This window comes from Leuciscus leuciscus (genome assembly GCF_965113295.1).
Source record: "Leuciscus leuciscus genome assembly, chromosome: 24".
Taxonomy (NCBI): Eukaryota; Metazoa; Chordata; class Actinopteri; order Cypriniformes; family Leuciscidae; genus Leuciscus; species Leuciscus leuciscus.
The window spans coordinates 3,943,369-3,957,698 of NC_138723.1; the positions used below are offsets into that span (position 1 = coordinate 3,943,369).

At 38.6% G+C, this 14,330-nt stretch overlaps 1 protein-coding gene across 1 annotated transcript in view; it reads right to left on the reverse strand.

The window, feature by feature from the left end:
- fbn2a (fibrillin 2a) overlaps positions 1-11,828 on the reverse strand; it is a 104,423-nt gene extending 92,595 nt beyond the window's left edge. Inside the window, exons 1-6 of the mRNA XM_082157320.1 lie at positions 11,494-11,828; positions 11,155-11,237; positions 9,527-9,625; positions 9,216-9,311; positions 6,814-6,909; positions 2,648-2,845 (exon numbers count right to left, since the gene is read on the reverse strand). Of these exons, the coding sequence (XP_082013446.1) occupies positions 2,648-2,845; positions 6,814-6,909; positions 9,216-9,311; positions 9,527-9,625; positions 11,155-11,237; positions 11,494-11,639 (718 nt within the window). The 5' untranslated portion in view covers positions 11,640-11,828. The remainder of the gene's footprint in view (positions 1-2,647; positions 2,846-6,813; positions 6,910-9,215; positions 9,312-9,526; positions 9,626-11,154; positions 11,238-11,493) is intronic.
- Positions 11,829-14,330: the final 2,502 nt, after the last annotated feature.

Here is a 14,330-nt window from a genome sequence, read left to right on the forward strand (position 1 = left end):
ACACCCTTAGATGGTCCACTGGTACTATAAAAAATGGGAGAAATTGGGAGCTAAACAGCTTGTGTCAAGACCAGAGGAGGGTCGAGTTCCAGTTGAGACCCAGACCAGAAGAGGGTCGAGTTCCAGTCGAGACCCAGACCAAAAGAGGGTTGAGTTCAAGATGAGACCCAGACCAGAGGAGGGTCGAGTTCCAGTCGAGACCCAGACCAGAGGAGGGTCGAGTTCCAGTCGAGACCCAGACCAGAAGAGGGTCGAATTCCAGTCGAGACCCAGACCAGAAGAGGGTCGAGTTCCAGACGAGACCCAGACCAGAGGAGGGTCGAGTTCCAGAGGAGACCCAGACCAGAGGAGGGTCGAGTTCCAGACGAGACCCAGACCAGAGGAGGGTCGAGTTCCAGTCGAGACCCAGACCAGAAGAGGGTCGAGTTCCAGTCAAGACCCAGACCAGAGGAGGGTCGAGTTCCAGACAAGAGTCGAGTTCCAGACGAGACCCAGACCAGAGGAGGGTCAAGTTCCAGTCGAGACCCAGACCAGTCGAGAGTCGAGTTCCAGTCGAGACCCAGACCAGAAGAGGGTCGAGCTCCAGTCGAGACCCAGACCAGAAGAGGGTCGAGTTCCAGACAAGAGTCGAGTTCCAGACGAGACCCAGACCAGAGGAGGGTTGAGTTCCAGTCGAGACCCAGACCAGAGGAGGGTCGAGTTCCAGTCGAGACCCAGACCAGAGGAGGGTCGAGTTCCAGTCGAGACCCAGACCAGAAGAGGGTCGAGCTCCAGTCGAGACCCAGTCCAGAGGAGGGTCGAGTTCCAGACGAGACCCAGACAAGAGGAGGGTTGAGTTCCAGACGAGACCCACACCAGAAGAGGGTCGAGTTCCAGTCGAGACCCAGACCAGAAGAGGACCAGAAGAGGGTCGAGTTCCAGTCGAAACATCATGTGAAATGCATTATTTTCCTGTTATCACTCTAAAGTGGCTTTGAGACAATCTGTATTGTATAAAGCGTTATATAAGTAAGGGTTAATGCACGACGAGGTGTCCATTGTCAGGTATTATTGGACGACGGCGAGGCGTGAACCGTCCTCCGCTGCGCGTCGCCGAAGTCCATTAATACCTGACAATGGACACCTCGAAGGGCATTAACCCGCTTATACCATGGTCACTTGCCAAATAACACATTTTTAAAACATTAGTTCATATTTTAATTAGTTTTACAATCGAAATCTAAAGTTTTTAAAAACAATAACTTGGTTTCCCTGGTTACACCTGACGGTTTATTTAGCAACCGGAGATATTTAGAGTTCCAGACGAGACCCAGACAAGAGGAGGGTTGAGTTCCAGACGAGACCCAGACCAGAAGAGGGTCGAGTTCCAGTCGAGACCCAGACCAGAAGAGGACCAGAAGAGGGTCGAGTTCCAGTCGAAACATCATGTGAAATGCATTATTTTCCTGTTATCACTCTAAAGTGGCTTTGAGACAATCTGTATTGTATAAAGCGTTATATAAGTAAGGGTTAATGCACGACGAGGTGTCCATTGTCAGGTATTATTGGACGACGGCGAGGCGTGAACCGTCCTCCGCTGCGCGTCGCCGAAGTCCATTAATACCTGACAATGGACACCTCGAAGGGCATTAACCCGCTTATACCATGGTCACTTGCCAAATAACACATTTTTAAAACATTAGTTCATATTTTAATTAGTTTTACAATCGAAATCTAAAGTTTTTAAAAACAATAACTTGGTTTCCCTGGTTACACCTGACGGTTTATTTAGCAACCGGAGATATTTATAGTCCGCTCATCTCGTAGAACCCTTCAGTTTACTGCCTGTTGCTATGGTTACTGATGTAGCTGATGTAGCCAGCGCATTTATTTATTAATTTCGAACGGTAAACAGTCAGTTTCACCAGAACTCCTTTACTAGGTGTCCTCTATCACTTTTTAATGGACACCCTGCCGCCAATCAGAATCGAGTATTCACCCAGACCATGGTATAAACAAAGGTGACTTGACTAGGAGGAAGAGAGAACAGAGAGTGTGTGGTAGAAGGGACACTCGTGTTCATTTATTTGGAAAGACGTTATCCAAAAATATAATTTGCCAAGCCACATTTATTTTTTATTTATTTTATTTGCTATGTTGTTAGTGGATCACCCGCACCTGATTATCAGCGGCTCTGCTTGTTTGCGACTCTACGCTAATTTGCACTGCTCTTGGTAGATTGTGTTGTTCATTAAATACATTAGATGCTCCGTATGTCTTCTTTAATCTGAGCATTGTCAGTAGATCAGCCGCAGAACTTCACACTCACATCGACACTTTAATGGGATTGCAGTCCTACGCTAATTTGCCGTTTAGTTTACTCTTTAGATAAAGTGTGTGATTTCTGAGCTACCAGCACCACAAAACAGAATTCCCCAAATATTATTGTTTTCAATCTGCCATTCTCATATTCCTGTTTCGATAGCATCAATCACTTATGTTTGGATAAAGTGTCAACTAAATGAATAACTCTAAGCATAAATGTATTTTTGAAAGATTTTTGAAAGTATAAATGCATAAAAAACATTTACAAAGCATTTTACTGATACATTTACTGATACATCACTGTACTTTACACACTTTAATAATGTAATAAACCAGTGCTGACCTTGGCAGGCTCCTGTGCGGGTGTTTGTGATGAACCCTGTGCTGCAGGACGAGCTGAGAGGAGGGCACAGCTGACACGGGTCACCCCACGCTCGACCCACCGTGGCACAGCACAGGGCTTTACTGCACACAAATCCCCCGCTCTGGCCTGCACACTTACTGCTGAGGACCTGGATGAAGCACGGGCCCGTTCGGTAATCTATCAATATAAATCACAATCACAATTATCAGAATCTTCAAGTCAAAAGAACAAATTATCACATATCATTCACCAGCCAAGTAAGATTACTGGACAAAAAATGCTTTATTTTCTCTTAATGACAGAATCTAGAAAAGCTGTTGTTGTACATGTGTGTCTGCGCTCCTGTACAGATGATGAAGAGACAGAAGCGTTCAGAAGATGCAGCCGGATTTATGCCCCAATTAGCACAAATAAAGGAAGCACATACACAACCATGATAAATCTTTAAGTAATAGTTATTTCTTCACATAGTAATAAGAATGATTTTTTTTTTTTTACATTTCAGTGATTAGTATATTTCTTATAGTCATGAAAATACAGTTACAATGTGAAAAATCTTGTCATTTTTTAAAGAAAGAAAATAATTCCTTATCCATGGCAACCAATAGGACAATTATTCCATCAAATGTATGAAATGGAGGATATTTTGGAAGATAAAAAAGAAAATAGAACAAAGAAACAAAGTCCACCCAGGTATTAATGGGAAGCATAACTATAGCATGAACAGAAAACATTTGTGCATTTTGAATTTGCAGACTGTTTGTTTCACCATCTCCAGAGGAATTTTAATAGCCTATATTGAACCAATGTCTGCAAAACGAACAAAGAAACATGTTCCATATAATGATGTTTAAAAGAGTAAAGCAGCAGCACATGGAGGCCGTCTGGAAAGAGAATGACTCAGGTAGTCTGAGCTGTCCTGTGCAGCTTGACATGTGCTGTGCATTACACAACCATGAGCTTTCATTTACCGTCAGCTTCTGTGCCAACTCCTGAAAGAAAAAAAAAGAAAAAAAAACTATTTTTGTCCTCATTTTCTCCTTCCTTAGCATGAATACTTTTTTCAAGAGTCGCAGCTAAGGTTACGATTCAAATTTAAATATAAATAGTCAGTGTTGCTCAGAATATTTTTCCATATGAAACTTATTTGAATATCCATGTGATACTTTACAATCACAATACAAGACCCAACACATCCAGCATTTCGTTTTATTTCAAAACCCCTGCACTGTAAAAAAAAAAAAAAGAAAAAAAAAGAAATAATAATAATAATAATAATTGTAAGTACAAAAATACAATCAACTTGGATGTTCAAGTCATTTCAACTTATATTACATTAAAATGACTTAAATTAAGTAAAATCTTGTATAAATTAAGTTGAAAATTGCTCAACTTATTTTGATGAGTTAAAGCAATGTAAAAACATATGTTTGTCATAACTTATTGATCATTATATTTTTTACAGTGTGTAAATATAATTTTAGTTAATTTATTTTTTATGGGTTTATTCTAAAATGAAACCTTAATCATGAATGATAGATGTTTATTTACATCTCATTCTCAAGAAAATACTAACACTTTCATTAATATAGAAAATTACAAATATGCACTCACTGTCATGCGGTTTTTCCAAGCTGCTTTATGCATTTTATAAAATGCAGAATTTGTCTTTGTTTACATGCTCTATATATCTCGTTATTACAATTCAGGACTATTAATAATGTGGTTCACAACAGCCATTTTTTGACCAACTTTCAACCCTGAAATATAGCAATTTCGTCACAAAACATGTTTTGAAAGAAATATATCATGGATTATTAATAATTGTTAAATTATTTTTAACTTGTGTATTATTCCAAGGGCACGAGAAATACTATTTCACTCAGCTGTCTATTCAAATGATAAGTATATGAATCCCCAAATTTGATACAGTGGTTCTTCAGGTTTAGTAACAATAAATAGCTATTGGTATTTTGCAAGGCTGTAAGCACATATTTAGAGATGGACTCTCATTGTCTAGAGCCCTATTGTAAACATGATTTGCTTAATGTTCAGCAGTAACCTTGTCAAATGACAAGGTAAAAAAATACATTTCCCCTGAAATTGTCATGTACAAAGGGTCCCAAAAATGACACACACATACATGTGCAATAAGAGTATGCTGTGAGACATACACTTTAAAAGCCTAAGATTAAAAAAAAAACTAAAAAAACATGCCTTATCTGGGAGGTTTGAGGACAGACCCTGGAAGCAGCACAAACTCAATAAGGGTTGTATAATAAACCATGTCTGGAAAATGTCTCTGTCATGGTGTGGCTGCAGAAAAGGAACATTGAAGTGTGGATCTAGATCCACACTTCAACGTTCCTTTTCTGCAGCCACTTAATTAATAAATATACCGTTTGCACTAGTATATTTATTAATGAACACACAAAAAAAACACCCTGGAACACAGAAGCACAGGAAAAACCACAGGAGCACCACAAACCAAACCCTCCATATAGCCAGGATGAATGAAGGATAAAACAAGGAACAGGTGGGACTAATCATTGACCCAATGGGTAACTATGGCAACTATGACACCGAGAATAAACACAGCCAAGGCAACTAAAGTCAAAGAACCAAAACTACACAGAAGATACAGGGTGTTTCTCAAAACCAAGAATGCAAAGAACAGACTTGTGTTCTTGGGGAGAACACTCTTGCTAGTTGTTCTTGGAAGAATGAACTCACAAGGTGACGAGCACACAGAACGCTGCTGACAGTTTGAGACGATGTGTTTTTGCTGGTATTACGCAATAATATCCCCGCACGTCTGCAGTACCCAAACATAACGAAAATTATTGGCGATAACATCCAGGCTTTATCGCCCAAGCCTACCCTCAGCTCAAGGGATTACTCTACAACTGTACACTACAATGTAATGTATATTCAAAACAATAAAGCAACGCTTATGGAGATTCTCACTTCCGAAAACGTTTGAGCACATTTTCGATTCGCCATAAATTTTCGTAAAAAATGCCAATATTTGAAATCTACACAGTTGATTTTTCTCTTCACACAGAAGAGAATTTAGTGATGAAATAGCGTACGAAATTGTAGAAAAACGACTTACTGTATTGACCTGCCTCTCCTTCCTCGAATGCCGAAATGAATGCTGGGATATTTCTGCCGTCAAATTCACACAAGTTACCAACCGATGCATCCACGGTAAAATGGGCGTGTCAAGAACACTTCCGGGATTTTTAACCGTTCTTGCCAAAATGCAATCTTGTGTATTGGGACAGTACTTGGCCAGCAACTGATGACATTTCACAAGTCCACAAGAACACAAATACAGACAAGAATGCATATTGAGAAACGGCCACAGTATCTGTCAATGAAACCTCACAAGAGATCATAAAGCCACAGTGGACGAGAAGTGCCACACTGTGTCAAGGGTAAGAGAATGCAAAAAAAAGCTATGCACAATGCATCAACCAGCCTAGGGTGAATTTATTACGTACATTAGATATGGGACAAATATAATGTAATTTAATGTAAAATGGCTGTATGTGAGTGGCAAGGCAGGATTTTGAGCAGCTTCTGAAGTTGCTGACAGTCAGTGTGTATTCACTCATTGAAAACAATGGTTTGAATTTTAGGACATTCTGTGACTGATGTGCAAACCTCACCTACAGCACTAAAGTTAACTCATCCAGTATGGTTTATAAACTAAAAACAACAACAACAACAAAAAACAGACCACTAAATGTCTCACTATAAAGAATAACAAATGAACAGAGAGGATGAAGGGCAAAAGTTATTTGAGTGAAAACTTGAAAAAAATAAAATTATCCATAGACATTTGACATTGACATGTTTAGCATTGAAATTTATAAGTATGTAGAAATTAGCGTTAAGATTAATAAATGCTGTAAGATTAATGTTCATGATGCATTAACTAATCTAAACCTTATAGTACAATATTACCAAACATTCCTTACATTCTTATGTATATTGTCAGTGTTTTATGATTAATTGTGCAAATTGATTTTTGTATTCATTGCCCTAAATGAACATGTGACAACACAGAGTGTGTGTGCACTGTGCACAAATATGCTGCTGACAGTAATAGTCACAGCTTTGTGAATGGTTGTTCTTACCTCTCTCACACAGTGGCCCAGTGAAGCCGTATACACACACGCAGAGGTTTGGTCCAATGCAGCGGCCACCATTCTGACAGGTCTTTTCACAGACAGCTGAAACAAAACCACCTGGGATAAAACACTGTTTCAATAGTGCAGGAACAGTCTGACTATCATATGCATAACAAATCATAAGTTCACACACATTCTTCACATAAACGCCAATATATTGGACCTGCCCTGCATGATTTGATGATGAAAGTGGGCTAAATTCTATTAGGTTTATTAGTGTTAAATGTCCCATGTGAAAAACATATGAGAAGGACACTTCAGGACAACTGAACACTGATTAGGACTGGCTTACTACAGGCCGGCTGTTAACACAGTCAATGTCCAGACAGGTTATTGTTGCTCATCTTACATTTCAAAACCTTGGCAAAAGGCCATGGCTTTAGAACCAGAATCAAAGAGACTTTCAACATTAGCTGAGTGCCAAACAGACGAGCCAAGAGCTTTGGCTTGCCCTCTGTTATCTATGAGCAAAGCCTTGAACTCCTACAGAAACGACTGCTTCTCTGGATGATTTACATCTGCTGCAACCCTGGAGAACCTTGATGACCTGCAGAGGTCTGTGCCAGTTACAGTTTATGACAAAGCAGGACACCTGCATGCATGTTTCGCTTGGTTCCCTCAAAGTTGCGTTGGATTCCTCCTCAGTGTAAAGGCGGCCGCACACCGGACGCGCAGCTCAGCGCCGCGTCGCGCCACGTCTAGGACAACTCTCATCTGAAAATCCGATAACATCAGCAATTTTCTGATTTCTGTAAATAAATATAAAACTAAATGTATATTGCAGCACAGGGTTAAGTCCGTATATACATTAACTACGATTTGAGACACATACATGTAAATTTAATATAAAACTATGTAAATGGCGCTCTGTGGCGCGGCAGGATTTTGAACACGGTCCTGAGCCGCCGCGGACAGACGCCGAAAGGCGCCGCCGGTGTGTGTACTCTCATAGAGAATAGTGTGTTCGAATTTAAAAGACGTGGCGCTGCGTGGCGCGCCGCCGAGCTGCGCGTCCGGTGTGCGACCCCCTTAAGGGTTAAGAGGCTCATCTATCACTGTTTTCTATGTTCGTAGAGTTAGTTTCTGGAGTAAATACTGTATATAGGCTATAATCAGTGTGTTTACACAGCTTTAAAAAAAAAAAACGGTGGGTGCTCGTGTTCGAGTTCGGCCAATCAGTGTACACTAACGTAACTGGTAGTTCCTATAGTGCTGGTTTAGACCCGACTCTGAAGTAGGAGTTAGTTTAGTTCCCCAAAAGAAGTTCCTAGAACTAAAAATTGTTCCTAGTTCCTGCGGTGCGAACACGCCAAAAAGCGGGTACTTCCGCTAATAGTTCTAGGAACTATGAAAAGGTTCCTCTGGTGCGAAAGCCCCTTTTGTTGGAATGAGACAGAGCAAGGACTAAGAGGTTGGTTGATTAAGGCAAGTGGAAATATCACTGACCTGAACTCTAGCAGGACCTGGAAGCCCTTAAAGAAACCTTAGCAAAGATGTGACAAATAATTTATGGGGAATGAAAACAAGCCAATCATCATAATTTCAGAGGACACAAGTCAAGTCACCTTTATTTATATAGCGCTTTTAACAATATAGATTGTTTCAAAGCAGCTTTACAGAGATAATAGGAAATTAAAGTAACAGAGATTGTTTTGGCTTTACAGCAGCTCTAGAATAAAGTTATTGTCCAGCTAAAGTTAGAGGAAGGAGGGAAAGAGGGCAAGGGGGAATTGCAGTAATCAAGTCGCAAGATGTCTGGGGTCTGGACAAGAACCTGAGGAGTTCAATTACCAGAAATGAGCTGATGCTGTGAAGCATTAAGGTGCAGGGTCAAAGGTAATCCAAAGAAGAACTGGTCACCTTGGGTAGTGCTTCTCAAACCTGTCATGTAAGCCCCCACCACTGTAGATTTGGGATGTCTCTATCTAACACACCTGATTAAACTCACCAGCTCATTAGTAGAGGCTGCAAGACTAGAATTGTGTGTATCTTACAATGGAGACAATCAAAAATGTGCAGTAGTGGGGGTCCCAGGACAGGTTTGAGAGGCACTGGTGTGCTGGATTGGGGAGACATCTCAAATGTTCAAGTGAAGTGAAGAAATGCTATTTGTGACGTAAGTCGAAAAAGGTCTGTGTTCTTCTTTACAAACAGTAGGTACTTCGAGACCACCTGGATCAGGAGATCTCCAGAGGTTAGTGTACGACAGATTATACTGGGTGGTTTAGTAGTCTCTTTTGATGAAACGGAGAGGAATAAGTGACAACATGTTGAGTCTTGGATGTGTGCAGTTTAGAAAGGATCAAGTACTACACAGGGCAAAGACCACAAACACAATTTATACTCACGCTGTCCACAAAAGATTCCTGTATATCCCTTTGGACAATGGCAATGGTCCTCTTCACACACCCCATCATTCATACATCTGATATTGCATTGTTGGGCTTAAGCAAAAAAAGAGGGAGGAAGAAAGAAATATTTTAGTCACAAGTGATTCATATTATGACTGGTTAGGTCTGTTCTACATGCCTAATGTGTACTTCTCTGCTTTTTCTTCCAAAATTCAGTTTAAATAGACATTTGTTAAATATGCAGTATAATATAAAAAACAAAACAAAACATATCCTGTACAATAGAACTCATAATGTATAAAACATACATGATTTGGTGGCACAGGACGGGGCTATTTGGCCACCAGGACATGTGCACATGTTGGGTCTGGAGCAGAAACCACCACCACAGCTGTTCCGGCAAATGGCTATGGTAAAGAGCATGTGTCAATATTAACAGAAAATGTCACTGGAATGAAGAAACTTAAAGGGTTAGTTCACCCAAAAATGTAAATTCTGTCAGTAATTACTCTCCCTCATGTTGTTCCAACCCCGTAAGACTTTCATTCATCTTCGGAACACAAATTAAGATATTTTTGATGAAATCTGAGAGCTGATCACTCCTCCATAGGCTGGCCAATAGTGAGCCTATGTTCTGAAGTGAACTCACTCAGAGGCCCACACAGAAGAAAATGAATAGTTGAATAAAGTAGTTTTTTTGCACACAAAAAGTATTCTCGTCGCTTGATAAAGGTTGAGCCACTGTAGTCACTTGGACTATTTTAACGATGTCTTTACTAAATTTTCTGGGCCGGCAGATTTCGATTACCTATCAGCCTATGAAGGAGTGAGACAGCTCTCAGATTTCATCAAAAATATCTTAACTTGTGTTCCGAAGATGAACGAAGGTCTTGGAACAACATGAGGGAGAGTAATTACCGACAGAATTTACATTTTTGGGTGAACTAACCCTTTAAGTGTTTAAAGGCTCTTTAAAGTTTCAATGTGTGTGAATCAGCTGGTGTTTTGGTGATTGTTAGTGGATACATGACATCAGTTCACCTCAAGTTCACACAGGTGTATGAGCAACTACTTGTATACAGAAATACAAGAAATTCTTGCTGAAGCTCAAGCGTGCTGTGTAACATGAAAACGAACATAATTGTATCTTGCTGATGCTCAAACGCGCTGCGTAAAACGAGAATGAATCTCATTGGTTCATGCTGAAGCTTAAACGTGCTGCGTAACACAAGAATGAACCTCATTGTATCTTGCTGATGCTCAAATGTGCTATGTAACACATGAGAATGAACTTCACTGGTTCTCGCATGTCAAGCGAACATGCTTGAGCTTCCATTTACCACAACTGATGTATGAGTTGATTAATGTTTTTTATGTGAATAAAAATCAAAGTGGCTGCGTAGACTCTCAATAGAGGGACAGAAAGCTCTCAGATTTCATCAAAAAGATCTTCATTTGTGTTACGAAGATGAACAAAAGTCTTACAGGTTTGGAACGACATGAGGGTGAGTAATTACTGACAGAATGTTCATTTTTGGGTGAACTAATCCTTAACTAATTTGGGTGAAGTATTTTAGCAGTGTTTGCAGTTTTATTTAAATCAGGAAATATCAGGACTCAAAAGAAAGTTTACAGTACTTACATTGTATAAATATTAGTTTTTAAACATAAATGGTTCAAGGTAATCAGTTTCCCAAATTACATTATTTAACATAGGCTACTGTACTGTAGATAACAGTAGAAATGCTAATTAAAGTAAACTATACTGACAATCCCTGCTGCCAGATTTGTGTCTAAGAATTTCTACAAGGCATAAAACAAGCATTAATTCATTACACATACTTCCTAGAAGAATAAATCTAAAGCGTAAGGCAATGAATTTCAAGAGCATACTCATTGAACCTTGAGAGTGAGGAACATCTGGACCCTGACTTACGCACAACACACTGGTTCCCCCCAGGCAGAGTCTTCCAGCCTGGACAACAGTAGGACTGCAGACGAGATCCACACACATTAGGTCTGCAAAACACAATGATGAGCTTCAAGATCAAACTCACCTGCATAATACATGTAAAGCGAAAGCTATTACACAAAGCAGTGGAATAAATCTGCACACACAAACAATTCACACAAAGCGTGTTTAAAAGTTCACAGTGAAACTATTCGACACGCTTCTGTAATAACAGAGCATGTGTTTCATTCAGAACAGCCCACATATCACAGCCTTAAACTAATAAAAGCAGCATTAGTTGGGATGTGTGTGTGTAAGACTCACCCTCTCAGTGAATCTTGTTTTCCCCGTCTCTGGGATCCATTCATATGAACAGTCTCTTTTCCATGAATTCCTGAGATTTTCCCCATTAAAACTCCCAGTAGAGCAACAAATCCTACTAAACACCTCAGATCCCCTTTAGATGTCATGATAGATCCAGTGAAACTTTATAGTCAGTTAGTCTAGGAGATGAATGGAAAATCATAACAGATCCTGTTTCTTTTTTCTTTTTCTTATGTAAAGCTGTAAGATAGATAAGAAGAGCTGAACTGAAGCGCAGGAGAGCAGCTTGTGGAGGAGAGGATGAAGGAAGATCTACACGTTTGTAAGGGTGATTTATAAAGTCGTGACGGCAGCACCGGTCTACCTATCGAATAATGCTACTGGACCGTTTACAGTCTATGGGCTGGACTGTCTGCAATTCAGGCGCGAAACATGAGGAGACATGAGAAAATGTATGGATGAAAATCATGTCTAAATTGTCATGTATAGCTTGTCATGTAAATTGTCCGTCCTCGACATGAGGCGATATGGACATTTTTAAGACTGATGACGCGATTTAACCATAGACTGTAAACAAATATTTTAACGGTCAGCAAATACTGCATGTTTTTTATATATTTTATTTTTATTATTACATACATTATTTTACATGCACATTTATAACACTATAACTTAGTAGTATTATATTACCTTTGCATCCAATTACAAAAAAAAAACGAGTTACCGCTGCTGTGAGGGTAATGTTAACGTATTTCTAGCGGCTGTGGGAGTGAAGGTAAAGTAAAAGGTAAAAGGACATCTTTCTCTCTTCTGACTGCCGTTATCAATCTCTCTATATTTTTAACTCTTTCTGAAAGTTGTGATATCACTATTGTGGAGTTTTATTTAGCTATTTGAGCAAATGAACACAAAAATAAATATTTAATGTAGTCTCTCATAGCTAAAGAAGTTTACCTGACGACTTCCGCGTCGCAGTCACCACTCTTTCATGAGATCAAAAACTTATTTCCATTTTACTGTTATTATGTTGAGCATTACAAAAATCGTTTTACGTGTAAAAGTAGAGTACACACCACAACGATAACGATAACGGCACTGCTGATGAACAATATACTATAAACATTGACAGCCAATCAAAATCCATCCTGCTTACATAGCACGAGCATTTAAAGCGACAGATATGGCAAGCCGTTTTAACTTTTATTCATTTCCGGGATATGAATCCTTGATATCAACAATTCAATTTTCACTAGTTAAAATGATAATTCTTGATATCAGGAATAATGTTTCTACTAGTAACAATTATGGCAAGCCGTTTTAGCTTAAATTGTACCCCGCGTTACTCGTCGTAATTGCATTTTTACTAGTAAGAATTCAATTAGAGAGCTCTACAATTAAATTCTTACTAGTAACAATTCAATTGTAGAGCTCCGTAATTAAAAATGAATGGAAGTCAATGGAGACATATGACTAGTAAAAATTCATTTGTAGAGCTCTCTAATTGGAATTGTTAATAATAATAATTGAATTAGAGAGCTCTCTATGTAATTGCTACTAGTGAGAATTGAATTGTAGAGCTCTTTAATGAATTCTTACCAGTAAAAATGCAATTATGACGAGTAACGCTGGGTACAATTTAAGCTAAAACGGCTTGCCATAGGGTAGTCAAAATTTGCTTTTAAATGTTAGGGCTTGCCATATATATCAGCTTTGTATTTCTTACTAGTAGAAATATAATTTTTGATATCAATAATTACATTGTTACTAGTAAAAATGCAAATTCCTGATATCAAGAATTATGTGGTTACTACAAAAAAATTCTATTATTGAGATCAACAATTAAATTGCTACTAGTAAAAAAAAATATTTTTGATATCTGAAATGGCTTTCATACTATGGCAAGCCGTTTTAGCTTAAATTGTACCCAGCGTTACTCGTCGTAATTGCATTTTTACTAGTAAGAATTCAATTAGAGAGCTCTACATTTGAATTGTTACTAGAAAGAATTCCATTAGAGAGCTCTGTAATTGCATTCTTACTAGTAAGAATTTAATTAGAGAGCTCTCTAATTGTAATTGTTACTAGTAATAATTGAATTAGAGAGCTCTCTAATTGTAATTCTTTCTAGTAACAATTCAAATGTAGAGCTCTCTAATTGTAATTCTTACTAGTAACAATTCAATTGTAGAGCTCTCTAATTGTAATTCTTACTAGTAACAATTCAATTGTACAGCTCCGTAATTAAAAATGAATGGAAGTCAATGGAGACATACGACTAGTAAAAATTCATTTGTAGAGCTCTCTAATTGTAATTGTTACTAGTAAGAATTGAATTAGAGAGCTCTGTAATTGTAATTCTTACTAGTAATAATTGAATTAGAGAGCTCTATAATTGTAATTCTTACTAGTAATAATTGAATTGGAGAGCTCTCTAATTGTAATTGCTACTAGTAAGAACTGAATTGTAGAGCTCTCTAATTGAATTCTTACTAGTAAAAATGCAATTACGACGAGTAACGCTGGGTACAATTTAAGCTAAAACGGCTTTCCATATGCCATAGACAGACGACAAAACTGGCAATATCTCTCCGCTGGTGCTGGTGTAACGTTAGTTAGACGCTAATATAGTTATTGTTATCTGTCTTTATAGTTATATAGTTATTGGTGTTAACGGGCATTTAGATGGAAGGACGATAAAACATTTGTTGGGACAGATGGCTAACCTGTTCAAAATTTTTGTTTTCATGTGGCCTGTAAATTTCATAAATAAATCTGTAGTCAATAAGTTAATTGTTAAAAATGTATTTAATTCAGTTGAAACTATTGTTTTCTGTAAT